The sequence below is a fragment of the Phocoena phocoena genome, chromosome 10 (assembly GCF_963924675.1).
Source record: "Phocoena phocoena chromosome 10, mPhoPho1.1, whole genome shotgun sequence".
Classification (NCBI taxonomy): Eukaryota; Metazoa; Chordata; class Mammalia; order Artiodactyla; family Phocoenidae; genus Phocoena; species Phocoena phocoena.
Window position 1 is genome coordinate 52,910,480 of NC_089228.1, and position 27,538 is coordinate 52,938,017.

The 27,538-nt window shown below is 47.6% G+C and overlaps 1 protein-coding gene across 1 annotated transcript in view; it reads right to left on the reverse strand.

Annotated features, from left to right (window-relative positions):
- The window catches only part of GPD1L (glycerol-3-phosphate dehydrogenase 1 like), a 54,371-nt gene extending 27,490 nt beyond the window's left edge, over nucleotides 1-26,881 (reverse strand). The window contains exons 1-3 of the mRNA XM_065885497.1: nucleotides 26,739-26,881; nucleotides 14,162-14,339; nucleotides 539-679 (exon numbers count right to left, since the gene is read on the reverse strand). Of these exons, the coding sequence (XP_065741569.1) occupies nucleotides 539-679; nucleotides 14,162-14,339; nucleotides 26,739-26,785 (366 nt within the window). The 5' untranslated portion in view covers nucleotides 26,786-26,881. The remainder of the gene's footprint in view (nucleotides 1-538; nucleotides 680-14,161; nucleotides 14,340-26,738) is intronic.
- Between the last annotated feature and the right edge of the window lie 657 nt (nucleotides 26,882-27,538).

Consider the following 27,538-nt stretch of genomic DNA (forward strand, 5'->3'; position numbering starts at 1 on the left):
TAGATCACAGGGTCAAGGTCCTACTACTGTCACTGAAACTCTGGCCTGTGGCCTTCACTCATAAGCGAAGGAAACGCTTGTTTCAGTTAGCGGTTAAAATGAATAAAAATGCAATTCCGCCCCCACATTTAGGTCCATGAACTCTTGAATTCTATCTGTGGACCACTGTGGGTGGTTTGTGGACTTCTGATTAAAAACCCTCTCTTTCGGGAATAAACCCAGGAGTGGGAAGTAAAGATGATTAATTTCCCAGCGAATGCAAACCATGCAAGATTTCCAGAGCTGGTGGTTCTTTCTTTGGGGGACCCCACTCTTGCGCCCCCCGCCCCTGCCCCTGCGAACCCTCTCTACATAGAAAGCAGCCCCTCCTAAATGTGAGAGGAGCAAGGCTCGTGGATGGCGTGGTTTTGATTCTCTTCCAGGCATCTTTAAAAAAACAAATCCAAACCAGCCATAACTTCCCTTCAGCTCCTTATCTCCAAGAGGTGAAAGAGGAAAGGAAGTTCCCAGTAACTGGCGCGCAGCGAGGGCCCGTCACCTTGATGAGGGTGATGCCCAGTGCGTCCTTGGGCACCCTCCCCGTGATCTCTTCGCAGATCCGGTGGATGAACTGGTGGGGGATGACAAACACCAGCAGGTCTGCGTCCTGCACGGCCTCGCTGAGGTTCGCAACAGCAACCTGCGAGGGCGAGGGGGACACGGTCACTCCCAGTCAGAAACACATCTCTCCACGCGCTCACCAGGCATCAGATGCCTCCGCTGTGCAGACTGACAGTCAAATCAGAGCTGTGTTTGCGCTGCCTTCCCCACTCGGGACGTGCAGACGTGCATCTGAGGCCAGCAGTGTCCTGCCTCTGCTGCTTACAGCTGGGCGAGTGCCCTACCCTCTCCCCACCTCGGTCCCCTTCCCTGTAAAAGGCGGTCATAACCATCCTGTGCGGGTGGTTCTCTGTTGCTCTCCCACCCACCCCCACCCCACTCCCCCGCATCCATTTCTACCATTCTTTGCCCCACTGTCTCCCCAGGAGGCTGCACTCTGTGGGCTGTTTCCCCAGGTGCCCTTGCTCTCTGGCTTCCAGGTGGCTTCAGCCCAAGGCGGGTACTGTCGGGGGCTCCAAGGTGGGAGGAGAGACAGGCAGGGTGTTGACTTGCTCCTGGGGCCACTCCTACCCGGCTCCCAGGGCTGCTGGCCTGGCTTCCTTCTACAGCTCCACCTCCTGACCTGGTCTGAGGCAGCCCCTCTTCCACGTCTCTAAGCTCTGGTGGGGCCGGTGGAGTGACACTGGTCTGTCCCCTTGCCCTTTCAGGGGTGGCCATGGCTTCCTGCTGCTGCTAATCTCCGGACATTTCACCGAGCCCTTCTGGTTCCCTTGACTCCGCCCACGCCTCTGTCAACAGTCCTACGCTAAGCTCTCCTATGTAAGCACTTTAAGAGCGCTGTTGTGAAGAATAAATGACATAGAACAGAGTCTGGCACCGGGTAGGCACTCAATAAATGTCAGCTATTATGATGATTTCTTCCCTTCAGATAAGTACAAAGATGGGTTTTAAAATTTAACATGGGCACATACACACACACACACCCTCCCCCAGAGGCAGAGGTGAGGCCACCAAGTGAGGACACAGGGGCATGTGGTCTCTATCAGAGACTGCCTGTTGTTGCCCAATGTCTGTTTTCCCCCTTCTTCCTCAGCAAGAGAACCCCCAGTTTAGGGTGAGACTCATAACTGCCAGGAAAGAAGGCTACATCTCTAACCTCCCTTGCAGCTAGGTGCCCTGTGTGACTAAGTTCTGACCAATAAGGTGTAAATGGAAGTGTTGCGTGACTTCCAGGAAATGCCTTTGAAGGCCTTTCTTCCTCCTTTTGCCAGAGGGAATGTGAAGAGATGGCTGGAATTCAGGCAGCCATCTTGGACCATGAGGAGGAAAGCAAATGCTGAGATGGCAAAACAGAGTCCCTGACATCATGATGCATCATTACGACAAACGTGGTTTTTTTTTTTTTTTGAAAAGTATATAACAGATTTCTTTTTTATTTACAATCAAGTTCTGTTGGGCAACAAAATTAAATAAATAAAATGTGATGAACGTCTTTTATCTAAGAGAAAAAAAGCACAAACGTTTACTTTGCTTAGGTCACTGTTATTTTAGGTTTTCTTTTCTTTTTTTCCTTTATTTATTTTTAATTTTTTTTATTTTTTGGCTGTGCCGCATGGCACGTGGGATCTTAGTTCCCCAACCACGGATCGAACCCATGCTCCGTGCAGTGGAAGTGTGGGGTCTTAACCACTGGACCGCCAGGGAAGTCCCTATTTTAGGTTTTCTGTCGTATGTACCTGAACCTAACTGAAACTGACATAGTTCCCATTAAGCACTCCTGGTTCCCAGCACTTCCCTGAGGAAGTGCTATCTGCCACAAGAACATCATTCAGAATGGATAAGCCTCCTAGGAAATCTAGTTTGGGAGTTGTGATGGACATGCCAACTGCTTGACAAAATTTCTTCTCCCCTTTCTCCATGAACACAGAGCTGCAAGCTGGTCACTGGTCACCTAACTCAGGACTGCATTTCTCAGCAGCCATTGCAGTTACACAAGGTCAAGGACCAAGTTCTCATCAACAGAATGTGAGACGGAGCAGTGTACACCACTTCAGGCCCAGAGCCCTTAAAAACATTGGCTGCTTCCTCCACACTTTCCCTTCCTACTTTTGTGCTAGTTGACAACCTAGATCTAGGAGATGGCACAGAAATGATGAAGAAAGATGGGACCAAGAACAATGGTGTGAAGCAAAGCTGCTAGACCACTATTACGTGAGAGGGAAATAAAATCCCTTTGTCCTTTAAAAGTCACATCATTGTCTCTCCTTACAGCTTAGTCTAGCCTATTAACTAACGTGTGCAAGAGTTACTCCCTCACTGAAAAAATTCCCCAAGGGAATCTACCTGGCACTATTTCACTCCCTCCTCCCTTTGGCTGGTATGCAAGACCTGTCATTTACCACCCAGCCTTCATTCCCCTTCTTTCTAGCAAAAGTGCCTCTAAATTTCATTTCAAAAGCTACTGCTTTCCCATTCTACCATGCAATTTGGGTGGAATGGGCCCCTCCCCTGCTCCATGGATGGTCCTTAAGTTGTTCAAGCCAATGAGCACATAAAACAATAGGAGTCAATGTTTGCTGGAGCTTCTGAGGAACAGTTGCTTCCTTATACTTCTGCAACAGCTATTGGGTCTTTCTTTGAAAAGTATGGGATGACAGTGTAAGGTCTGGAACAGCTACACCCATTTTACAAATGTGAGGGGCAAAACCTAGACCTGCCAAGGGGCTCCCATGTGAATGAAGGCAGAGCAGAGAAACAGAGGAAAACAGGGTCTCACTGACATCATTTAAGCCACTGTGTCAGGCCGCACCTGAAACTGGCCCTACCCGAATTTTTAGTCGTATAACCCAAAACATCAGCTTAAACTGATCTGAATGGCAACAAAGTCGTTCCCCATAGAGCAGAACACAACCCGGAGCTTACCACTTCTCCCTCCTTATTCATACCCCCAAAGGCCGGGGAAACCTGCCTTCCTCTTCAAAGGGGCTTCTTCAGGTTGGTAATCCAGGCTGGATAGCAAGGACTCATCACCAAAACTCTACCTGCCTATTAGTTCCCTGGCATCTGGAGATTTTACCTCCTCCAAAAAAGCAGTTACTTATTCTATTTCATTAGTCCCGATGCCAACATAAAATGGCTCTGTTTGTCCCTGATTGGCAAGGCTCATTACGTTCATACACATACACACATTATGTTCTTCTCCCTGTGGTCCCAGCCAGAAGCACCAGCCTTTGTAAGACCTCTGACCCCCCAACTCCCCCTTGGGTTACTAGCCTTACTTAGGTAGGGACTTCTGCTCTCGACCCCCTTCTCATACAGAGCCTGGTCACCTAAATTTTAATGAAAACCCTTCTTCTCTGGACCTGTTGTTTCTCCTCTTCCCCATCCACCTCAGCACACACACAAACACACACACACACACACACACACACACACACACACACACACACACACACACACACCCACCCTTGTACTTCCCTGACATGGTGAGATAAAAAGGACACCAGAACCAGAGAAAAGATGGAAAAGATGTACGTTTGTGTCCCATGTTTGCAACTGATCAGCTGTGGGACCTGGACAGATGACTCCTGTTCACTGACCAGTCACCCCGCCTACAGAATGGGGATAAAAATCACCTTTCCTAACAGCTATTTCACAGAGCACTTTCAAATTAATATAAGTAACAGCACTCTGCAGTGATATGAAACAAGTGAAAGAGATTACTCATCAGAAAAATCTACCTGCCTCCTATAAATTCTTAACCTTTAAGGCATCAGCCCATCCCTATGTCCCCCGCTACAAAATATTCCCATGGAAGCTGCCAGAGGGCCCAGGATTTCTTCCTGTCTCTTACATTTCCTTTCTCAACAAATCAAAGGACTTGTGGTTGGTTGGGAGTGACGGGTCTCTGGGACAATATGCCTGGGGGCTCACTCAGCGTGGACTGATGTCCTTCCGTTGTCCTTGACCTTGCCCAAGTGCGTAGGGTTTAACCCACAGAAGCAACCTGTAACCCGAGCTGCATTTGTGTGGTGCACACGGCCCGTGATTCCTGTTACACACGATCAAAATGAGCTCTCCTCAACGAACACAGTAAATCAAATACCCTCTTTCAGAATTAAAGCTTTAGCTAAGCCTCTATCTTATCTTTTACCCTGAACCAAATCGGGACACTGCTTTGGAAACGCTGACCTATTTCATGGGTCACCTGCCAAAATCTTCCGGGAGAGTATCCACCATTAAAGATCCTGAAATGTGTTGGGAAAGACAGCTCAGAAGAAAAGCGCTTGCCTTTCACTGGCAAGGAGGACAGGTAATCAAATCAGAACAAAGGCATCATGGCTGGTCCGCTTGATGCCAGGAATCCAGGGCTCTTGGTCCAAGTTAATAAAGAAACTAATAATAATTAAAATCATTTAAAACAGAGCCAGTAAAGTCTGTGGGCCAAGTCTGAAGGTTCTTTTGTTTCCCCCTGGATTAGCTATCACTGTGCAGTGTGTGGGCATCTTGCCCCACCTCTACCACGAGTTAGCTAACTGGACACCACAGGCAACTCGCCTACATACTTCAGGGAATAAGCATTTAGGTTAAACACAACAGCATGAGTAATACACTGAGCGAAGTACAGCTGGCACACAGCAGGGGTTCAAAAATATTGTGGTTTCCTCCTGTTCTCCAAACCTCAACATAGGCCAGGATTGCAGGTGAAATTCACATCCTTGGCTCTACACTCAGAAAAATGATTCTCAGGTACAGACAACCTTACCTGATGATTCTTATATAAATATACCAGCGTGGTAAGTGAGGTTGCTTCTGGGGGGAAAAAAGAAAGCTGCTAACCCCCTGAATTCCACAATACTATACGAGTAATATAAACTTATTACGTAGACCACTGGTGCCCAAACTGTGGTTCCTCAACCAACAGCATCACCATCACTCGGGAGATCCTTAGAAATGCAAATGCCTGGGCCTCCCCTGAGACCCAGTGAATCAGAAACTCCAGGGGTGGATCCAGTGATCCCTGTTAAGCTCTCCAAGTGGTTCTGAGGAACACTTAGGTTTGAGAAGCACCAGTGAAGATGAATCCTCCAATGAAAATTAAAAAGCTAAACTCAGGCAGGAAAGAGTTAACACTGAAGCTCCTACTGAACTGATATTCTAATTTCCAGAAGCCTTTAAGCCAAAATTAATAGATATACTCGCAACCCTACTACCCAAGTCAGTGGTCATTTTTTTTTTTTTTTTTAATTATCTTGGCCTAACCCTCCATCCCACAGGACACCACCAAAAGCACTGAAACAGAACTCTCCAGCCTGGTTAGTTCTCCCTCAACCACGTCTGCTGTCCCTGGCACTAAGCCAAACCACAAATAATGCTCGGCACTATTCCAGGCACTGAAGACACATCAGTGAATGCAGGCCTATGCAAGGAACCAAATCCAGAGAGTTAGTAGCAAAGAAAAATATCTAAATTGGATTTCAAAACTTAAAATTTTTTGTACTTCCCTGGTGGCGCAGTAGTTAAGAATCCGCTTGCCAATGCAGGGGACATGGGTTTGAGCCCTGGTCCGGGAAGATCCCACATACCACGGAGCAACTAAGCCCATGTGCCACAACTACTGAGCCTGCGCTCTAGAGCCCACAAGCTACAATTACTGAAGCCCATGCACCTAGAGCCCGTGCTCTGCAACAAGAGAAGCCACTGCAATGAGAGGCCCGTGCACCGCAACGAAGGGTAGCCCCTGTTCGCCGCAACTAGAGAAAGCCCACATGCAGCAATGAAGACCCAATGCAGCCACAAATTAATTAATTAAGTTTAAAAATGATATCAAAACTTAAAATTTTTACACTTTAAAGGATACCATCAAGAAAGTGAAAACTCACAGAATGGGAGAATATACTTCCAAACTATGTAGCTGAAAATGGATTTGTATCTAATAAAGAATCCTTACAACTCAGTAATAAAAAGACAACCCAGGGCTTCCCTGGTGGCACAGTGGTTGAAAGTCCGCCTGCGGATGCAGGGGACGAGGGTTCGTGCCCTGGACCGGGAAGATCCCACATGCCGTGGAGCGGCTGGGCCCATGAGCCATGGCCGCTGAGCCTGTGCGTCGGGAGCCTGTGTTCCGCAACGGGAGAGGCCACAACAGTGAGAGTCCTGCGTACCACACACACACAAAAAAAGACAACCCAATTTTTTAAAATGGACAAAAGATCTGAATACACATTTCAGATATATAAGATATACAAATGGTATATTGTTTTATATTTTTCAGATATAAAAGATATACAAATGTCCAATAAGCACATGAAAAGACGATCAACATCATTAACCATCAGGCAAATGAAAATCAAAACCACAATGAGATACCATTTCATACCCACTAGGATGGCTGGGATCAAAAAGTTAGATAATAACAAGTGTTCATGAGGATGTGGAGAAATTGAAACCCTCACACACAGCTGGTGGGAATATGTATAATTGTGTGGCCACTTTGGAAAACAGTCTGGCCGGTTGCTCAAAAAGTTAAACAGTTGCCATAAGACCCAGCAACTGTACTCCTAGGTATATACTCAAAAAGAACTGAAAACATATTCACACGGAACACTTTACACAAATGTTCCCAGCAATATCATTCATAATAGCCAAAAAGTGGGAACAACCAAAATGTCCACCAACCGATGAATGGATAAACAAAATATGGTACACCCATAAAATAGAGTATTAGTCAGCCATAAAAAGGAATGAAGTACTGACGCAGGGTACAATGTGGATAACCTCGAAAACATTATGCTAAGTGAAAGAAGCCAGTCACAGAAGATGACGTATGGTATGGTGCCATTTACATGAAATGTCCACAACAGACAAATCTAGAGACAGAAAGTAGATTAGTGGTTGTTTAGTGCTGGGGACAGGAGGAAATAAGAGGTGACTGCTAAAGGGCATGAGGTTTCTTTTTAAGGTGATGAAATATTCTATAATTGATTGCAGTGATGGTTGCCCAACTTTGTGAATATACTAAAATCCACTGAATTGTACACTTTAATGGTAAATTGTATGTCTGTGAATTCTATCTCAATAAAGCTGTTTTTAAAAACAGAGCTGGCAAGGCTTAGGAGGCAAAGATGTGGGCTTCCCTGGTGGTGCAGTGGTTGAGAATCTATCTGCCTGCCAATGCAGGGGACATGGGTTAGAGCCCTGGTCCAGGAAGATCCCACATGCTGTGGAGCAACTAAACCCGTGCGCCGTAGCTACCTGAGCCTGCGCTCTAGAGCCCGCAAGCCCCAACTACTGAAGCCCACGCACCGCAACGAGGAGTAGCCCCCATTCCCCGCAACTAAAGAAAGCCTGTGCCCAGCAATGAAGACCCAACGCAGCCAAAAATAAATAAATAAATAAACTTGGGGAAAAATAAAAAGAAGACGACAAAGATGAGATGCCATGACAACTATAATTCACAGAAGATGCTGCAATTGTCAATACTGGTGTCACACTGAGGTTGGTTAAAGCTGGACTGAGGCAGAAGAGCTCTCTACCTGGGTGACCTCCTCTAAACAAAGGCCCTGGACAGACAGCCATAACACAGGACCAACAATTTTTATCCTGCAGTGACAGGAAATAAGAAATGTTCTTCCATTCAGTTCTAAGGGGAAATCAGAAACCCAGACTGCCCCAGTTTTTAGTGAGAAGTTGATGACATGGTCATGTCATTGTTACAGAAGGTTCCCCTGTGGAGGGGTCACATATGAGCACGTGATGACCTGGAGAAGGGTCAGGCGGGCAGCAGTCTGGGGGCACCAAGCAAGGATGACTCAGAGTCTCAATCAGCAGGAGTGGCAGACGTCATAAAAAACAATCGGACGTGGATGAAATGCAGCACATCTCTTCTGCTTGAATCCGCAAGACAGAAATGAGTAAAGCCAGCTTTTTAGCTCTAGATACACATTCACTCTGAGTCAATTAATCTTATGTCTGGCTTTTCACCTTAAAAAATGGTAACAATAATCGGTCTTGGTCTAACACTAGTTGACTTTTTAAATGACTGAATGAGGTATTTGAAAAACTCTGAAATAAACATAAAAGTTTTAAAAAAACCAACAAAAACAAAGCCCTAGCTTTGTAACAGATTCTTAACACTAAACAATTTATGTGAATCATCTCATCTACTCCTCACAGCACCGCTAAGGAAACTACTCACAGGGGCCCATCTTACCAAGAGGAGGAGGGCTGCCCAGGCTCACTCAGAGCAGGCCCTCGACTCCAAGGTGTGCCCATCACCACCATGCTTCACCACTGTTCAACTTTTAAAATTACTTATTATGAGATATTTCATACATACAAATTCTAGAACCTAGAAAGCACAAAGAAAAAACAATCAAGCACCTGTGTACCTTCTGCCCGCTTAAGAAATAAAACTTCCCAACACCCTGGGTGTCCTCTACCAAGTGCCAGCAAGGATGTGGAAGGATGTGAGTTCTCAAACCCCACTAGGTGTGTGGAGATGGGCACAACTGAAACAGGAGGGAAAGGGGCAGGGCACAACCTTTAAAAGAAGGACAGCCATTGAGGATACAACATAAACTGGTTAGAACCAATTAGGCCCAAGACGGCAGAAGTCGACTTCCGGTAGACCTTGAGCCTCATTAAGCTCTCATTATAATACATTAGCATATGCTAAACAACACACCCACAGGCACCATGACTGAAGGCCCCCCATAAATGGCCCAGAAGTGGGTGGGGTCCAATTGCTGGAAATTCTCACCCCCCTCTCCAAGACTGTTAGAATACTCCTCCCACTCATTAGCCTATGAAATTAGCCAGCCTGTGAACACTAACAACCGCGTAACCCCGAGGCCTCTGGCCTTCTGAGATGACCCACACTCTGTCCGTGGAGTGTGTTTCTCCCTGGGTGCTCTTGCCTTTTGAGACGGACTGCATTCTGTCTATGGAATGTGTATCTCTCTAAATAAATCCACTTCTTACCTATCACTTTGTCTCTCACTGAATTCCTTCTGAGCTGAGACATAAAGAACCTGAATTTCAGTAGGTCCTGACACCAGGTGTATGATTTTAATTAAAAGACAGTGGGTTCAAGTCCCAATCTGGGTTGTGCACTTTCACTATCACGCTGGAAACCAGTGATGCCATCTGGCAGATTACAGGCTGCATCCCTGTGACCCAGCGATGCCATCCCTGGGACAGAGACAAGGCCTTTCCCGGGGGCACTGTCTATAACAGCAAACGACCGGAAACCATGCAAATGTCCAGTCCAGGGAACGGATACACTAATTGTCATGAGCGTACAAGGCTTCAGATATCAACCATCTGGGAGCAGAGAGTTCCTCCCTCATCCACACCTGGGCACCCGGGGAGGTGGGGGGTGGAGTCAGTCATGGGCCAGGCTCTGAGGGACATGGCTCTTGACTCCCTCCTTCCCCCCGCTCCCCTGTTCTCTGTGCAGGCAGAGAACCATCTGGCAGATTCACCTCCCCCCACGTTCCCTGAGCACTACGCTAGGAACCTTGGGAGAACGAAACCCCAGAAAGTCAAGCCCACATGCCTGGGGCAGGTGGGGGTACAGAGTGGTCCACACAGAGTGGAAGGAACTCTCTACAGAAGGGAAGGAGTAATTGATCCCGACAGGTATGAGAAGGGAAGCTGGGAGGAATGGTCTGCACCAAGCATGGTTAGAGATGACCTCAGAGGCCTTCCAGAGCCGTGGGAACAGCGGCACCTTTACTCTTTCCATCAGATACTTGGGTAACTTAACTGCCCAGCTCAGAACCCTAGGGAACCTTCCTCTCCCCACTTACTGCACCAGGAGAAACTGCAGGGAAACGCTGCCCGGCCCTAGTGCAGTGACACAGGGAAGTCATCAAGTCATCACTGTCTAAAAGGCCATGACTCAGCAGGCTCAGGAACAGGTGTGCCAGCCACCAGCTCTGTGACCTGGGGCAAGTTCATTAACCTCTCTGAGCCCTGGTTTCTTCCCCTATAAAATCAGAATCACCATCACAGTAAGAAAGCTAACAGCACCAACCTAAGAGGGTCACTGAGAACATTAAATGAGACTGTAACAAGACAGGATGGGGTTCCCCGGAGAAAGAGAACAAGGCATGGCTTTCTTGACAGAAGAGAAGCCATCTTTGGCCTAAGCCATTTTGTGATCTAAGCCACAGTGCTTGCCTTTGAACAGGTCTCAGTAATTAATGATCAAAAGGACAAACTTATCAGGCAAGAGAAGTAACAATAGCAAAGATAACACATCAGTTGTAAAGACTCCCAGTTAGACTGGCCTAAAGCACTATCTTAAGTGGTTTGCAGGATTTAAACCGGCCTCAGGTTTAAACACCACCAGATCAACTGGAACCTAAGGAATGATGATGTTGACCATTTCTGACCCTTGTAACTTTCAATCCACTTTAGCTTGGACTCACTCAGTCCACCACCCAAGCCCCTTCATGAGTATGCATGTTCCCTTAGCTTAAAACTTCCCCAATTTTTCCCCTCCCCCTTTCCTTTGACTATAAAATTGTAGCCCACTTAAACCTCAGGGCAGAGCTCCCTCGCCTGACTGCTTGTATCTCATACAAGCGTCCTATATTAATAAATCTACTTCTTGCCAAAAAAAACTACCCCAATTTTGTTGCTGGGGAGACACTGCTTTAGGAAAGATCCTTGGTGTTCTCCTTACTTGCTCCAAGTAATAAATCCAAGAGGTAAACCCAGTTTCCGGGTAACATGATGATATATGTAAACTGCTTTGCACAGGGCTTGACACCAATGAACACTGTAGCCAAAGGCAACTGGAAATCCTCAGTGAGCAAGGTCTTCGCAATCTCCAAACTTGCTGGCATTCATCAGCCAACAAATCTGTCTCCCCAGCTAGGAGTCAGGCAGCCACCTGGGCTGGTTTTCAAACAGACTCTTACAGAAAGCCATCAGGGTGAATCTGGAACAGGAGTTTGTGAATTCCACTCACACAAGCAGCCGGGTCACCATTTTCATTCTCAGGCTCACCTTCTCCTTCCTCTGCAAGTCACTGGAATGAGGCAATAACCTAGATTTTTCCTGCTCAGGCCTAATAAGCTGGAATTGTAAACTGTCAGTCTTCCCATTTTCTATTTCCTCCAATCTTATTCGGTAATTTAGGTCTTGACCTTGATTTTAATTACAGACCAATAAAACAGGAGGGAAGGGGGCAGGGCACAACCTTTGAAAGAACGACATAGCCCAAGGACATGACATAAACAGATTAGAACCAAATGGGTCCAAGATGGTGGACAAGTCAACTTCCACCAGACCTTGAGCCTCAGTATATGCTCACTGTAACATAAGGATCAAAAAGTGGGCAGTGGCCCAATTCCTGGAAATCCCCGCCCCTTCCCAAAATAGCTGGAATACTCCTCCCACTCATTAGCCTATAAAATTACCCACCACTATAAAAACTGACAACCTCATACCCTGGTGCCTTTCTCACCTTCTGAGATGGCCCACACTCTGTGGAGTGTGTTTCTCTCTAAATAAATCCATTTCTTACCTTTCACTTTGTCTCTCACTGAATTCTTTCTGCAATAAGACATCAAGAACCTGAGCTTCGTTAAGTCCTGAAACCAGGTGTGTGACCTCAGTTGGAAGACTGTGGGTTTTGGCTGGATTTGAATCCCAGCACGTGGGTTCAAGTCCCAATCTGAGGTGCACGGTTTCACCAGTGCATTAGCTGACCTAGGGGTGGACCAAAGTCCACGTGCTTAGAAAGGGTATGTGAAATAAAATTCATATTTTGTGGCAAGACAAGAAAAAATTAAACAAAAAAAATTTTCTTTGCCCTTTGGCCTCCTCTCTCTCTTCTACTGTGCATTGTGTATCTGCATTACACATGGACCAAACCTTCCCCATCAGCGGAAATACCTGCTCAACCATGAAGAGCAACATTCTCTTAGCATCAAGGAGACAACTCCTTAAACATAACATTCCTTCTTTATCTTGTACAGATTTGGATTGTATGAACTGTCAGTAATTCATTTAACGTAAAGCCCTCTGTCTCAAAAAACATATGTAACTATGCCTTGACTTCTAATGGGCAGAACAGTTCTCAACACTGAGATGCTATTCCCAAGTTATAATCCTCAATTTGGCTCGAATAAAATTTCTACTTTTTTCTTAGACCGACTGATTAATTTTTCATCAACAGGTATCTTGGGAGTTACCAAGAGACACAATACAAAGGCAAAATTATTAGTTCTAGCTTTGATGTGACCACCACTCTGAATGCCAAGAAAGTAGCCTGTGATGAGCTGCAATGTGTTTCCCCAAAATTCATATGTTGAAGTCCTAACTCTCGTACCTCAGAATGCAATTGTATTTGGAGACAGGGTCTTTGTAAAGGTTATTATGTTAAAATGAGGTCACTGGGGTAAGCCCCATTGCAACATGACTGGTGTCTGTCTTAGGACACAGATACACAGAGGGAGGACCACGTGGAGACACGGGAAGAAGAAAAGTCCAGGAGAGGCCTAAGAAGAACCAACCCTACCAACACCTCGATCTTGGGCTTTGTAGGGGAGCAGATTTTGCCACCTCAAAATATGCCTCTTTGGCACATTAATTATCATTATTTTTTGCGGTATGCGGGCCTCTCACTGTTGTGGCCTCTCCCGTTGCAGAGCACAGGCTCTGGACGCGCAGGCTCAGTGGCCATGGCTCACGGGCCCAGCCACTCCGCGGCATGTGGGATCTTCCCGGACTGGGGCACGAACCTGTGTCCCTTGCATCGGCAGGCGGACTCTCAACCACTGAGCCACCAGGGAAGCCCTGGCACATTAATTATTTTAAGGTGGTTGTTTTTTAAGAAACAGCAGACAAGGAGGAAATTGAAAACCACGTAGGAGTTGTCCTTTTGTAAGAAATATTTACATTCATGAGGGAAACCTCCATTTGTAAGGGGGTCTCCCTCCAAGTACCTGGAAGAGTTGGGAGGACCAAATCTCTAGAAACTCTCAGGAAAGAGGAAGGCACTGACTTAAATCTGCGTAACCACCTTACCCTTGTTTACTGTGCTTTCCCCATCACCTCTCAGAACTGACTATCCCCACCCTCAACATCCTCTTTTGTCTTTAGCTGAGGATAATATTTAAGGTGAGGGCTTCAGCCATTTTGGTGAATGACGTAGTTTTCCTGGGTCTCTCCTATGCATACATGTTATTAAACTTTTGTTTGATTTTCTCCTGTTAATCTGTCTCATGTCAACTTAATTCTCAGACCAGACAGAAGAACCTAGAAGGGTAGAGGAAAATTTCTTCCTCCAGACAACGTGAAGCCTCCAGATCTGTGAGAAAATTAATTTCTGTTGTTTAAGCCACCCAGTCTATCGTACTTTGTTATGGCAGCTCCAGCAAACTAACACAAGGCCCACGTTCAGAGTCAGGAAAACCAAAACAGACCAAGCAATGAACCTGGTGGTAGAGAGGAACAGGAGACCGGGGAAGCAGGTTTCCCATCTCCCCACGTCCCAAGTGCTAACTCAGCTGAATGTAACTTTTAGAATTAACCAAAGTCTTACCACGTTTTCTGGCAGCTTGTGTCCAGGGAGGTATTTTACATTTTCATGGTCATTATTTATGATGTCTGTCAGTTTTCTCCCATTAACCGTTTCTTCAAAGACCCACATCTTGACCGTGGAGGCAAACTTCTGAAGTTTCTTGACATTATCACCAATTATTTTTGCAACAGCTGAACCCCTGCAAAAGAAACAGTGGAAAAGAAAACAAACTCACTCGGGCAGAAGAGAAAAAGCACTAGATTGTATTTCAGGAGACTTGTGTTCTGATTCAAGCACTGAGCTTAGTACTCAGATGTGATGTCGTCTCAGCCGCAAGCTGTTTGTTTGTTTGGTTTTTTAATAAATTTATTTGTTTGTTTTTGGCTGCATTGGGTCTTCGTTGCTGCGTGCAGGCTTTCTCCAGTTGTGGCGAGCAGGGGCTACTCTTCGTTGCAGTGCGTGGGCTTCTCATTGCGGTGGCTTCTCTTGTTGCAGAGCACGGGCTCTAGGCATGTGGGCTTCAGCAGTTGTGGCTCGTTGGCTCTAGAGCACAGACTCAGTAGTTGTGGCACATGGGCTTAGTTGCTCCGTGGCATGTGGAATCTTCCCAGACCAGGGCTCAAACCCGTGTCCCCTGCATTGGCAGGCGGATTCTTAACCACTGCGCCACGAGGGAAGTCCAAGCTGTTTGAAACTTAGTTGTTTTCACTTGGAAATACCACCCCATGATCAGGAAAGCCCCAGAACTTGCTACAAGGTCAGAAAGCACCACCCCTTGAAACTAGTAAGCACCAACCTATCTTGGAAGAGAGTATCACAGAAGGAAGAGAAATCCACCTGAAAGATGGCATAAAAATAACACTTCAAGCGTTCATGAAGTCTCCGAAGCAACTAGGCTATATTTCAAATCCATCAAGGAGATTAATATGCAGCTACCGTAGAATAAGCTGTGTTCTGGTGAACTGCAACAGGCTCCATGTGCAGTCATAAAGGAAAGACAAGCCCCAAGTGGATTCCAGAAAAGGAGCAGAGCAAGGGCATGGGTCCCCCCAGAAGACACCCAGAGGCCTCTAAAAGCTCCCTTTTTTCAGCATCTCTATTCACCAAACCTTTTCTGGTAATGAAGCAGTCTCCAATAGGCTTTCCCACAGGGGAAGAGAAGATGCTAGTTAACGCCAGTCCTCTGCACAAGAGCCGCGGGTGTGCGGCTGGTCCCCGTGGCAGAGGTGATCATGGTCAGCGGGCACCTGTGCCCATCTCACAGGTGTGTTGAGTGCACACTGATTGGGCCGTGGGTGGTACCTAATCCCGGCTGAACCAATCAAGTTCTTTTACAGGAATCTGAACAGAGAAATAGTTTCTTAGATAACTTTCCTGGTGTGAGGAGCAAAGGAAAGAGTGGTAAGGAGCACGTTGAGAATTCACGTGTCAGGGCATTCATTATTTTTTCTAATGATTTTTCCTAACGATTCAGACAATTTGTGAAATGGAGTAAGGGGTGATGACAGAAAGGGGGTGGGACCAAGCTGATGCAGAAGAACAGATTGGAGACAGTTATCCTTATGTTTATCTTTGGCTGCACAATAGAATTACCTGGGAGACTTGGCATTATCACCAATTATTTTTGCCCATAATGCCTTGGGCTAGATGCTGGTGATATAAAAGGCACAGCTCTCAAAAGCTTCCCATCCACTTGAGAGATGAACAAGGTAAAAGGAATTCACAATCCTGTGTGTGATAAGAGGTGAAAGGGAATGAGGGACGCGTGATTAGAAGGGTAAACTGCGAGGGACTTTTAACATAAAGGACTCAGATGCAACCCAGGTAATCCACGGGAAGGCTCGCCTGCCCAGCGTTCAGCTGAGGGAACCACGGTGGACAGACCTGGCTGGGGTCCAGGGAGAAGACATGGGAACGGTGCTGAGGAAGACCATACCTCTGCAGAGAAGCAAAAAGGGCTTCATGCATCAGGGATGGGAAAAGCAGGCAAAGCAGAGCTTCCAGCCAACACTCAGCTAATCACAGACACGTGAGGGAGCCGGGCTAAGCCAAGAACTAACCAGCTGATCCAGAGATGCACAAGCAACAACATGTGCTTGTTATTTTCAGCACCGAGTTGGCAGAGGGTGGGCTGTTTTGCAGCGGTAACTAAGGGATGCATCAGACTCAGCAACACTGAGGTAACTCCAGGTAATTCTGGGCCAAGCTATTGGATCTGCCACTCATGGATGGGGGAGGGGAGGGAAGGGAGGAGATGGACAACGGGAAGAAGCATGAAATTCAATTCAAGAATGAATCCAGGGAGGGACTTCTCTGGTGGCACAGTGGTTAAGAATCCTCCTGCTAATGCAGGGGATACGGGTTTGAGCCCTGGTCCAGGAAGATCCCACATGCCGCGGAGCAACTAATCCCGTGCACCACAACTACTGAGCCTGTGCTCTAGAGCCCGTGAGCCACAACTAGTGGAGCCCGCGTGCCTAGAGCCCATGTTCTGCAACAAGAGAAGCCACTGCAATGAGAAGCCCGTGCACCACAACGAAGAGTAGCCCCTGCTCACTGCAACTAGAGAAAGCCCCCACGCAGCAACGAAGACCCAACTCAGCCAAAAATAAAAAATAAATAAAAAGAATCCAGGGAGATGAACAAAAAGATTCTAATGCCTATAAGGCCTAGTCTTGTTCTTTCTATATAACTTATACAATAATATATTTTTTGGGATATCAGAAATGAAAACACTTTAATTTGTTCTGCTTTAATCTCTTTCAGTACTATCTCCATTTGAACCAAGTATTTTCTTTGCTGTCCACCTTTTCTGTGTTGTTTATAAAACCTCAAAAGTATATAATTCACCTCAACGTAATAAAGGCTATATATTCTATACGACAAGCCCATAGCTAACATAGTACTGAATACTCTTACCACCAAAAATGGGGAGATGGGGGCAGGAGGAAACTCTTGGAGATGATAGATGTTTATTACCTTGATTGTGGTGATGGTTTCATGGGTGTATCCCTATCTCCAAACCCATCAAATATTAAGTATGTCTGAGTTTTCTGTGTTTCAATTACACCTGAATAAAGTTGTTTTTTGTTTTTAAGTATAATCCATACCCAAAACTCCTTTGTGGCTCTGAAATGGTACTAAATGTGTTTGTCACATACGTGTAAGGAACAGGATCAAATAGCAAAGGGAGTGTTTTGGAAGAACCCGTGTGTTTGAAGGCAACTACATAAAATCCACATATAAGTGAAAACCCTGTCCTAAAAAGATGCCTGGCCTACAGAGGACCAGTCTAAAAACATGCACAGATATATTAGAACTGAGTCTAAAATAAAATAAAAATACTGCGTCCAGTCCAGTCCATGGAGGCAGTTTGTGTGTGGCTCAGCCATGGTCGGGGCTGGGGTCCCATGGCCACGGTGGTGGCGACTCCTTGTTTCAGGGGCTGTCCTGTAACTGTTCCAGCCTGGTCAGGCACAGATCGTTAACACGGCTGGGTCAAGGGCACAAGCAGCCATTGCTCCACCTGCCAGCTCGTCCATCCACTAAAGGCCAGGTCTGCGATGAGTCCGGTTTTCCCCCAAGTGAGGAGTGGGGGCCAGAGGTAGCCCCAATGGCTGAGCGCTTGCCCCCCCACACACACACAGCACCAAGTGACAATGACGCATGTGTGCCCTTTTCAACTCTCCTGGCCTCCCTGAGAGAGCGCCGAATGTCTCATGTGAGTGTTGCGGTGTTTCCCAGCTCCCCAGCCTGTGTGAATTTCCCTTCTTCCCAAAGTACGAGGCGGCCTCCACTCAGAGCCTTGGCAGGGGACCAGTATCTGGCAAGGGTTTTATAATACTGTTTTGTTTCCATTCTATTGGTGGCTGCTGTTACCTTCTACTTCCGGTCTTTGGAGTGGTGATATAAAGTTTTCTTTTAAAGTCAACTTTTAAAGAAAGTCTAAGTGAATAAGCAAAACAAAAGCGACCAGGGCAGTTTAAAGAAGGTTTAATTCCATCTAAACCTCCACCTGGCAGATTAAGACACGACACAGGAGGCTCGGTCACTCTGACCTTGGGTTACTCAACCAGGTAGTGGCAGAACTGGGAGGGGGACTCAGGACGGCTGATGGCCAGTCCTGGGTCTTTACTCCGGGGTATAATATCACATTTCCCATGGAATCACGAATTACTTATCAACAAGTCTTGGGCCTCAAAATACAGACTAGTTTGCAACCTCAGCAATATTATGCCAACAAAATTTAAAAGGGACTTAGGGTGGGAAATCACGACCCAGTGCCAGCTGGGTATACACTGGGTATTTGACACAAGAGCTCATTTCATCTTTCCAGCAGCAACGTTATCCCCACTTTACAGATGAAGAAGTAGAGGCTCAGAGAGAATGAATAAGTCATCCGGTCACGCTGTCCATGTAGAGCCAGCAGTTCTGGCCCAGATCTGTTTCCAGAGCCCACACTTTCTACTAATTCCTGTTTGCTGAGGGGTAGAGTAGAATCATTTTGTTGAGAATACACAGTAAGCACCTATGCCATGCAGACACTGTGCCGGGCACAGAGGACACAGGGGATAAAGCTGGTAAGTCTAAGGTTGGGGTGGGGGAGAATTCGAGCCAGAGGGAAGGGCCTGTGGAGCAAAGGTGCAGGAACAGTCGGGGCATGGAGACTGTCCTCTGCTTTTACCCAGAGTCCACACCTGGTGGGAGGTGGAGGAAGGGGGAGGGGAGAGGTTATGAGCAGCGACAGGAGACAGGGAGAGGAGGCTGAGAAAGGAGCAGAGGAAGGGGAGAGGGAAGGATGGGGCAAGAGGCAGAGGGTAGGGGTTTGCTGACTACCAGGTATCAGGCACTGTTTGTTTGCTTTTTGTTTTTTGATTGACATGTAATTGACAAATAACATTGTATAAACTGAAGGGGTATAACCCCTTCATCTGATACATTTAGGTATCGCAATCTGATTACCACCGGAGTACTGTTTTCAATGCTTTACCCACATTATCTGTTTTAAGCCTTAGCAACCCTCTGAGACAGGGGCTATCACGATCCCCATTTTTCAAGTGAAGACACTGAACTCCCGGGATCACATTGGTGGTCAGTGGAAGAGGAGAGATCCGCAGCCCAGGCCATGTCTTCACCACTCTGCTCTCCCTCCTTGGGTCCCAGCTGGACAGACACTCACCTGCTGGAGGTCCTAACCTCCACTGGCAACACCCCCCTTCCCCCAACCCCTTGGCATTCACTCACCTCTTCCTCTCTAAAAAGATGTGACATTTTAATCAGCCAAGGAACAGGATGCCTATCAAGTCAGGTTGACAATTCCCAGAACTGCATGGGGTGCAGAAGCTTACTGGCACAGAAAGGACGCCACAGACCATCCCTCTTTTACCAAGGAGGAAACTCTCTAGGGAGAACAAACAAGGGTTCAGCTAGATTCTCCCCATCCCGTGCCCAGAGCTCATCCTACGTGTGGATCCAAGGGAAGAGGGTGATCAGTTTTGGTTTAAATAACATCTACTTTCTTATTCATAAAAGCAATACATGAAAGACCAAAAAAAATTATCATCTTACCACCCAGGGAGAACCACTGTTAACATTTTGTGTAATTCTTTGCAGTTAAAGGGCTTTTAAAGTACAATCAAATGCCAGAGTATTAGATGCAAATGTGAAAAATAAAGTATTTTAAAAATAGATTCAACTTGGTGAATGTTTATTTGATCTCTGGATAGGGAAGCTTTAGAAATTAAAAATCAAAGATAGCAACCACAGAGGAAAAAAGATCAATGTGAACAACGTCACATAGAGAAAAAAAGGAGGGGGAGAAGCAGATGAAAAAAGTCTTTCTGTCTATCAAAATCCAAACTGCAGAGGAAAAGCCTCAAATAGAATGTTACATTTAACAAAAAACAGGATGCAAAATTGTATATGCCATATGATCATATGCATCACATGCAATTAACAAAATACATACCACCTCACACCTGTTAGCGTGGCTACTATATTAAAACAAAAGAAAAACAAGTGTTAGAATGTGCAGAAATTGGAACCCTTGTGCTCTGCTGGTGGGAATATAAAATGGTGTAACTCCTATGGAAAACAATACAGTGGTTCCTCAGAAACCTAAAAATAGAATTACCATATGATCCAGCAATTCCCCTTCTGGGCATATACCCAAAAGATTTGAAAGCAGAATCTTAAAGGGATATTTGTACACCAATGTTCATAGCAGAATTATTCACAACAGCCAAAAGGTGGAAGCAACCCAAGTGTCCACTGATGGACTGAACAAATAAACAAAAGCTGGTATATTCATACCGTGGACTATCATTCAGCCTTAAAAAGGAAAGAAATTTTGGCACATGCTACAAAAAGAAGTGAACCTTGAGGACATTATACTAAGTGAAATAAGCCAGTTACAAAAAGGACAATTACTGTATGATTCCACTTATGTGAGGAATTTACATGAACTCTCTCTTGAAGTTGGAATCCAGCCACGACATGGAGAAGCCCAAGCTTGCCTGCTGCAGAAAGATAGACACGTGGCCGGTCGCCCCCATTAGCCTGGCCAAAGCCTGCCCACTGTGAAAGGGGGCATCGAGGACCAAGAGCCCCAGTCCACTAAACACCTGACCGCTGCCTTATGAGTGAGCCCAGGTGAGACCAGCAGAAGACTCTCCCTGCTTAGCCCAAATTGCTGACCCCCAGAATCAGGAGCTAATCAATGATTGCTGTTTGAAGCCATTAAGTTTCAGGGGAGATATTGGGGCAGCAACAGATAATCAATGAAGTTCCTAGCACCCAACTGTGGAAGGAACTGAGCCCCAAAGTAGAATGATGGCAAAGTGCCACTAGAATAACCTTAAAAGAGTCGGGGGACTTCTGGCTTAGTTCCTGACATCATCAAGCCTGGGAGTTAGGGATGAGGGGAAGGAGAAAGACCTGGATGGTTGACGACCCCAGACACAACTTCCCACCAGCAAGGATTGAGAGGCTTGGAGATACTACTTGGCCTGCCACAGGGAAGATTTAGGGGACATGTGACTCTTCTATCCAATGGGACATGTTTTAGAAAAGAGTGGGCTTGGCCTCCTCTGGTGGTGCAGTGGTTAAGAATCCACCTGCCAACGCAGGGGACACGGGTTCGAGCCCTGGTCTGGGAAGATCCCACATGCCATGGAGGGACGGAGCCCATGCGCCACAACTACTGAGCCTGCACTCTAGAGCCCGCAAGCCACAGCTACTGAAGCCCACGTGCCTGGAGCCTGTGCTCCGCAACAAGAGAAGCCACCGCAATGAGAGGCCTGCCAGCGCAGCAAAGAGTGGTCCCCACTTGCCGCAACTGGAGAAAGCCCCCCCACAGCAACAAAGACCCAACGCAGCCAGAAAAAAAAAAAAAAAAAAGAGTAGGCTCGCCTCAGCACTGCTCACAGACTAATGGGTAGAAGCTGGAGGTGACAGATTCTCCTCTCAAATATAAGACTTTTCTAATAATTAATTTACTAGATTAATTTTAAGATCAGGTGCCTTAAAAACAGTAAACTATGATCATGTCATGTCGACAAGAAATGGGATGCCTCCTTTGGAGGGAAACTGAACAGGATGATTGTTTTTTTTTGGCCACACTGCAAGGCACGCAGGATCTTAGTTTCCCAACCAGGGATCGAACCCGTGCCGCAAGCAGTGAAAGCACAGAGTCCTACACACTGGACTGCCAGGGAAGTCTCTCCAGGATGATTTTTAAGACCTCATTTCAATTTGATTTTTCTTAAGTGGAATATTGTTATACTAGACATTTTGGGGAGGGTAAGCTACTCAATATTTTTGTGATGATGGGATTTGTTCTCAGGTAAAAGTATGCTTCCCATTAAAAATGATAAGAATTTATAGAAACACGGACATTGGAGTTAGAAAGATCTGGGTTTCAACTCCACCTTATTAACCACTGACCTTGAAAAGTTTTCTAATCTCAGTTTTGTCACCTAAAATAGGAATAATAGTAGTACCGCATAGACTTGTCATGAGATTTAAATGAAATAATGCACATCCCAGACACAGAAAATGACCCTAAGTGGTAACTGTTATGATTATTCCCCTTAAGGGAGGGGAGGAAGTGAAGAATGATGAAAGAGGTGAAAGAGGGCTGAGATATGAAAATCAGACTCATCCCCAATATAGCTGTGATGTATACACTGCACAACAGAAACAGGTGTGCGGATCAGCCTGGCAGGTGTCCTCAGCCTGGCTCCTGAGGGAAATGGGTCTCCTCCCAGGTCAGCCCGAACCGCCACTACCTCTCCCTCCAGCTTCCACAGTAGAGGTGTGTCAGCGTCGCCTGTGGACCAGGAAGGGGTCATTCTGACCTCAGAGGAGCTAACATGCAGATGCCTAAACTGTTTCGAGCTCTCCACGTGGGGGTACAGCAAGAATCATCACAGGCACTGAGCAGCACAGTCAAAAATGATGACACTGGGGGATGAAGAGCTGCCAGGCTGCATTCAGATGTTTCCAACAGGACACAAAGGGTCAGCCACATGTCCAGCTTCACTCACCGGTGCAAAGTAGGCCAAAGCTCTCCCTGACTTTCAGTCCCAGGAGTCAAGCTGTGCTGAAAACAAGGGCAAAAGATAACTCCCGGAAACACCTCCCGCTCTTTTATCTTCTCCCTTCTGCCTCTATCCCTTAGCATTTTGTGATTGGCATTGGTAAAAGTACACTTCTCACTGAAAATGCTAAGAATTTATAGAAACATGGACATTGGAGTTAGAAGGATCTGGGTTTTAATTCCACCTTATTAACCACTGACCTTGAAAAGGTCTGTTTTGTGATGGCTCTGGTCAAGGATGATGGAACTAACAGCATTTTTTCATTAGCTGACAACTGCTGGGTGCTAGTCACTTTGCACTCTCTCAGATCATCTCATTTCATCCTCACCATGATCCTAGACAGCAGGTACCCATGTCAGGAGCAATGATTCTTGGAGAGAAGCAGTTTGCTCAAGGACCTAGAACTTGATGGGGCCAGAAACCCAGGGGGTAGGAATCCCGAGTGCCTCCTTCCACCGCTGCCTGACCCGGCCTCCCAAGGAGGTGTGGGGTGTTTCTGGACTTAGACTGCAAATACAACCCTGAGGTTTTAGTTCTAGAGCTGCATCTTGCACTGTGTCTGGGTGCCCTTCCCAAGATTCTGGTGAAGGAACTTTGTTTCATCTTTGGAGGAACCTAAGAAGCTTGTTTTTTCCTTTCTGTTACTATTGTGAGTCACCAGGACCAAGAAAAGCCATGCCGCTTAGGAAGCACCTCCCTGCATCCTCACAGGGGGCAGCACAACAGGGCTCAGCTGGATGCAAGAGGCCCCCTTGGCCTCCTCTCTCCCACCATCTAGAGGAAAAGAGGTGAGGGAGGGCGGGACAGGCCCCTCAGTCTTCAGGTATCTGCATAGCAACTGATGATTATTTACATTGGGGGACGCACCAATGTGAGCTTTAGAGCCACCTTTTAGCTATAGATGTAACATCATTATTTCCATAAGCATTCTGAGCTGCTTCAAAGTCCCAAATGTAGGGACTTCCCTGGTGGCGCAGTGGTTAAGAATCCGCCTGCCAATGCAGGGGACATGGGTAAGATCCCTGGTTCGGGATGATCCCACATGCCACGGAGCAACTAAGCCTGTGCGCCACAACTACTGAAGCCCGCGTGCCTAGAACCCGTGCTCCACAACAAGAGAAGCCACCACGAGAAGCCCATGCACCGCAACAAAGAGTAGCCCCCGCTCTCTGCAACCAAAGCCCTGGCGCAGCAACAAAGACCCAACACAGCAAATAAATTTCTTTTTAAAAAAAGTCCCCCCCCCCAAAAAAAAAGTCCCAAATGTAAACACTGCTTAAGTAATTTCCTATTCCTGAGCATCTGGAAGGGTCCGTCTTTTGGTAACCTGTTTTAAAATCAGCAGAAGGCTAAAATCTCTTAGGGAAAAATCTGTTCCACCCTCAGGTAATATGATTCAGCAAGTCTAGCTTCAGTGCTAATTCTGATGCAAGTTGTCTTTGGACCACATTTTAAGAAACATTACTAAAAACACTATTTAAAACGTCTACTCTTGGACTTCCTTGGCGGTCCAGTGGTTAAGATTCCGTGCTTCCACTGCAGGGGACATGGGTTCAGTCCCTGATTGGGGAACTAAGATCTTGCATGCCACGTGAGAAAAAAAAAAAAAAAAATTCAAAACAGAAACCAAAAAAAACAATCTAAAACGTCTAATCTTGTGACAGATATTTCATTCTACTTTGTACTTCTTTTGAATTTATCTTCCAAATCCTTATCTATCTGTGACCTGAAGGAAGAGATGGTGTCCACTTGTGTTCCTATCCCTGGAAAAACCACCATATCTGCATGGAGCAGACAGTCAGACCAGAGCTGAACACTCAGTGGGCCCCTGGGCAGCCTCTCTGTGTCCTTTTCTGTCCCTAAGTTCCTGAATCTCTCTGGGGAGGTCGTGAGCCTCTCTCTAGGACTAGCATGGCTCTGCACCCAGGGCAGCGACAAGGAAGCCAATGACTGTTCCAGTCTGATCCCATCATTAACAGAACCGGCAGCCAGCCCAGACCATCGGCACATTTCTCAATTGCTCTGCTCCAGTGTCACTAGCCAAGTTCTACTCCATTTCCTTTGGCTGGAGTGAGCCAAGAAAAAGTCAAGTACATCAGAGAGAAGCTGCGGGAAGCCGGGGGCATGGGGCCAGCGGGGGGAGGGGGAACGGAGGGGCAGGGCCGCAGGAGGGTCACTTCACAACTCTTGTTTCAGGCCCATATCTGGCGTAGCCCAGCCATGCCACTTCTCCTGCACCTTGCAAAGGAGGAAAAGGTGCTGTCATCTGTGGTTCTGTGGCCTCTTACAGAAGAGGAAACTAATGTTAAAGAACACGCGCTGAATGGGCGCTTTTTCAGTCTCACGGCCCACAAGGCAGCTGACATTTCACTCAGGTGACCTTGGGATCAGAACTGGCAAAGTCCAGCTGAAAGTCCATACGAAGCTCTGCAGTGGGCGGGTAACAACTCCATTACATGTGGGACAGAACATTCTGTTGTTGGTTGAAAAAAAAAGTTTACAGAAAAGTGCATAATATCCTAGTATTTGCAGGGCAGAGAGATAAAAGAATATATGTAAACATTCGCTTGCATCTGATAGAATTCTTCCAGAAAGAACAGAAGAAACTGATAACAGTGGTTTTCTTCCAGGAGATACCTTGGGAGACAAGTGTCGATGGGAGATGTTTCACTGTGTTTTTTGTGGGGTTTTTGGTATCTTTTAAACAATGTGAATTATTGCCAAATCATATACAATTACATTTTTACATTAAAAAGTTAGTTTTTAGACATTCACTTAGTATTTACTTTGCATATGCCCAGCACTAAGGTAGATGCTGTTCTCAAGAGCTGGGAGGGGAGGAGTGGAAACAGATAATCAAATAAATCATCACGTTGCAATGACAGATGTCAGCAACAGAGGCACAGGGAGAGGGCCCTCACCTTGCTGGGATGGAAAAGTGGAGAATCAGATAAGGTTTCCTGCAAGAAGTACTTTCTGGGCCAAGTCTTAAAGATGGAGACCAAGTAACTAGTACCAATTGCTGCAGGACTCCTAGAAGCCTGAACAGTGGTTAGTGTCCGGCCACCAAAAAACACAAGGACTTTAAGGACATCACTCTGAACTATTCTATACTAGTCCCTCGGATGTGGGAAAAATAGGGCGCAGCTGTGGAAAAAAGACTGAAAATATCAGATGCTATACCATATTCTGCCTCCTCTCCCCCAGTCCACTTTTCCTCTACAGTAACCCAAACACACCAAATAATCCCACTGTGTAAGTTTCAGAAAGGTAACTAAAAGAGCTGACATTTAAAGCGCTTACAAGAACGCCTGGCACAAAGTGTTTTATAAACGCTAAAGTCAAATAAAGCCTATCGGAGAAGCAAAGCTGCGCAAACATCCCCCCAAAGGAGAATTCCCAAAGTCCCTGAGCTACTGGGGGAGCCTGGCCTGTAGGAACTTGGATTTTCTTCCCGATACTTTATTAAGATACTAGACTTCGCAGAAGCCGGAGCGGGACCCGCACTTGGAAGGGCAGAGCCGGCCCCGCCCTCGACCTGGATAGCAGGCGCCCTTCAGTCCCCTCTGCCTCGGTTTCCTCGATTCGGAAACCCCAGCGAGAACGCTCGAGCCTCCTCCAACTCCTCGACCCAGGCGATGTGCCCAGGAGAAATGAAGAACGCCCTGAGGATGTTGCGCAAACCCCCCGGGCATGGCAAGCAGGTGGCCTCCGTGCGCCCGCCGCGAAGCGCCGCGAGCGCAGACAGGTGCCCGCCGGTGCGCCGCCCCTCTCTCCGCGCCGCCCCCGCGAGCACACGGGCCCAGGGCCTCCCCGCCCAGTGCCTCAGCGCGGCCTCCCCAGACGCGCGGTGCCCAGCCCGGCCGCGAGGCCGCCCGCCCCGCCTCCCCACGCGCGGTGCCCGGTGCCCACGCCGTGGCGGGGACGTGCGCCCTCGGACGTCCGGCAGAGGGGCTTCCCGCAGGCGGAGCCCGCGCCGCCGGCCCGCCGCCGCTCACCAGTTCCCCGAGCCCACGATGCACACTTTCAGGGGCGCCGCTGCCATGGCCAGGCCGGAACGCAGCAGACCGGCGCGCGCCTCCCTGGCCGGCCGCCCGCTCCGCCTCCGCCTCCTCCCGCTCGGCCTGAACCAGCTGAGGCTCGCAGCAGCCCGCCCCTCCCGCCTCTCGGCCAATGGCCGCTACCACCCCCGCCCGAGCGCACAGGGCTACAGCTGACAGTCGGGAGGACCCGCCCCGCCACTCCCGAGAACCACCGCGCACGCCCGGGCCCGGCTGGCCCCTGGCCCCGCTCCGGCACCGCCCAGCCCTGCCCGAGGCCTGCCGGGACTTGTAGTCCGCGCCCCCTGGATCGACGCTCCCGCCGCGCCCCTTGCTTCCCCGGGTGGTTGCGACCTGACGCGCGCTCCGGGCGCCGGGGGCTGCACTAGCCTCCCCGCGGAGCAGTTCTGACCCGGCTGGTCCAGGTGCCCCCCACCCCGACCCTCTCGGGAAGAGCTGCCGGGGCTGCAATTTGGAGCCGAGAGAGGAGCCTGGATTGACTCTAAAGTCAACCAGGCTTGGTCCAGAGCTCGAAGTGGCCACCCCATCCTCTTCAGCTTCCGCCTCCCTGTGGAAACAAGAAACCACCTGGCACCGCCGAACTTCGCGGTGTCCGTGTATCTTCTGAGGCCTTCGGGACTTGGCCGGACAGTACCTGCGCTCTAGGGAGGGGGAGACCTGGACACGGGCGGCGTCGCCGTCACCCACTGGCTTGGCAGGACTGGCCTCCTCATGGTCTTCGCCCCAGGACACCAGGA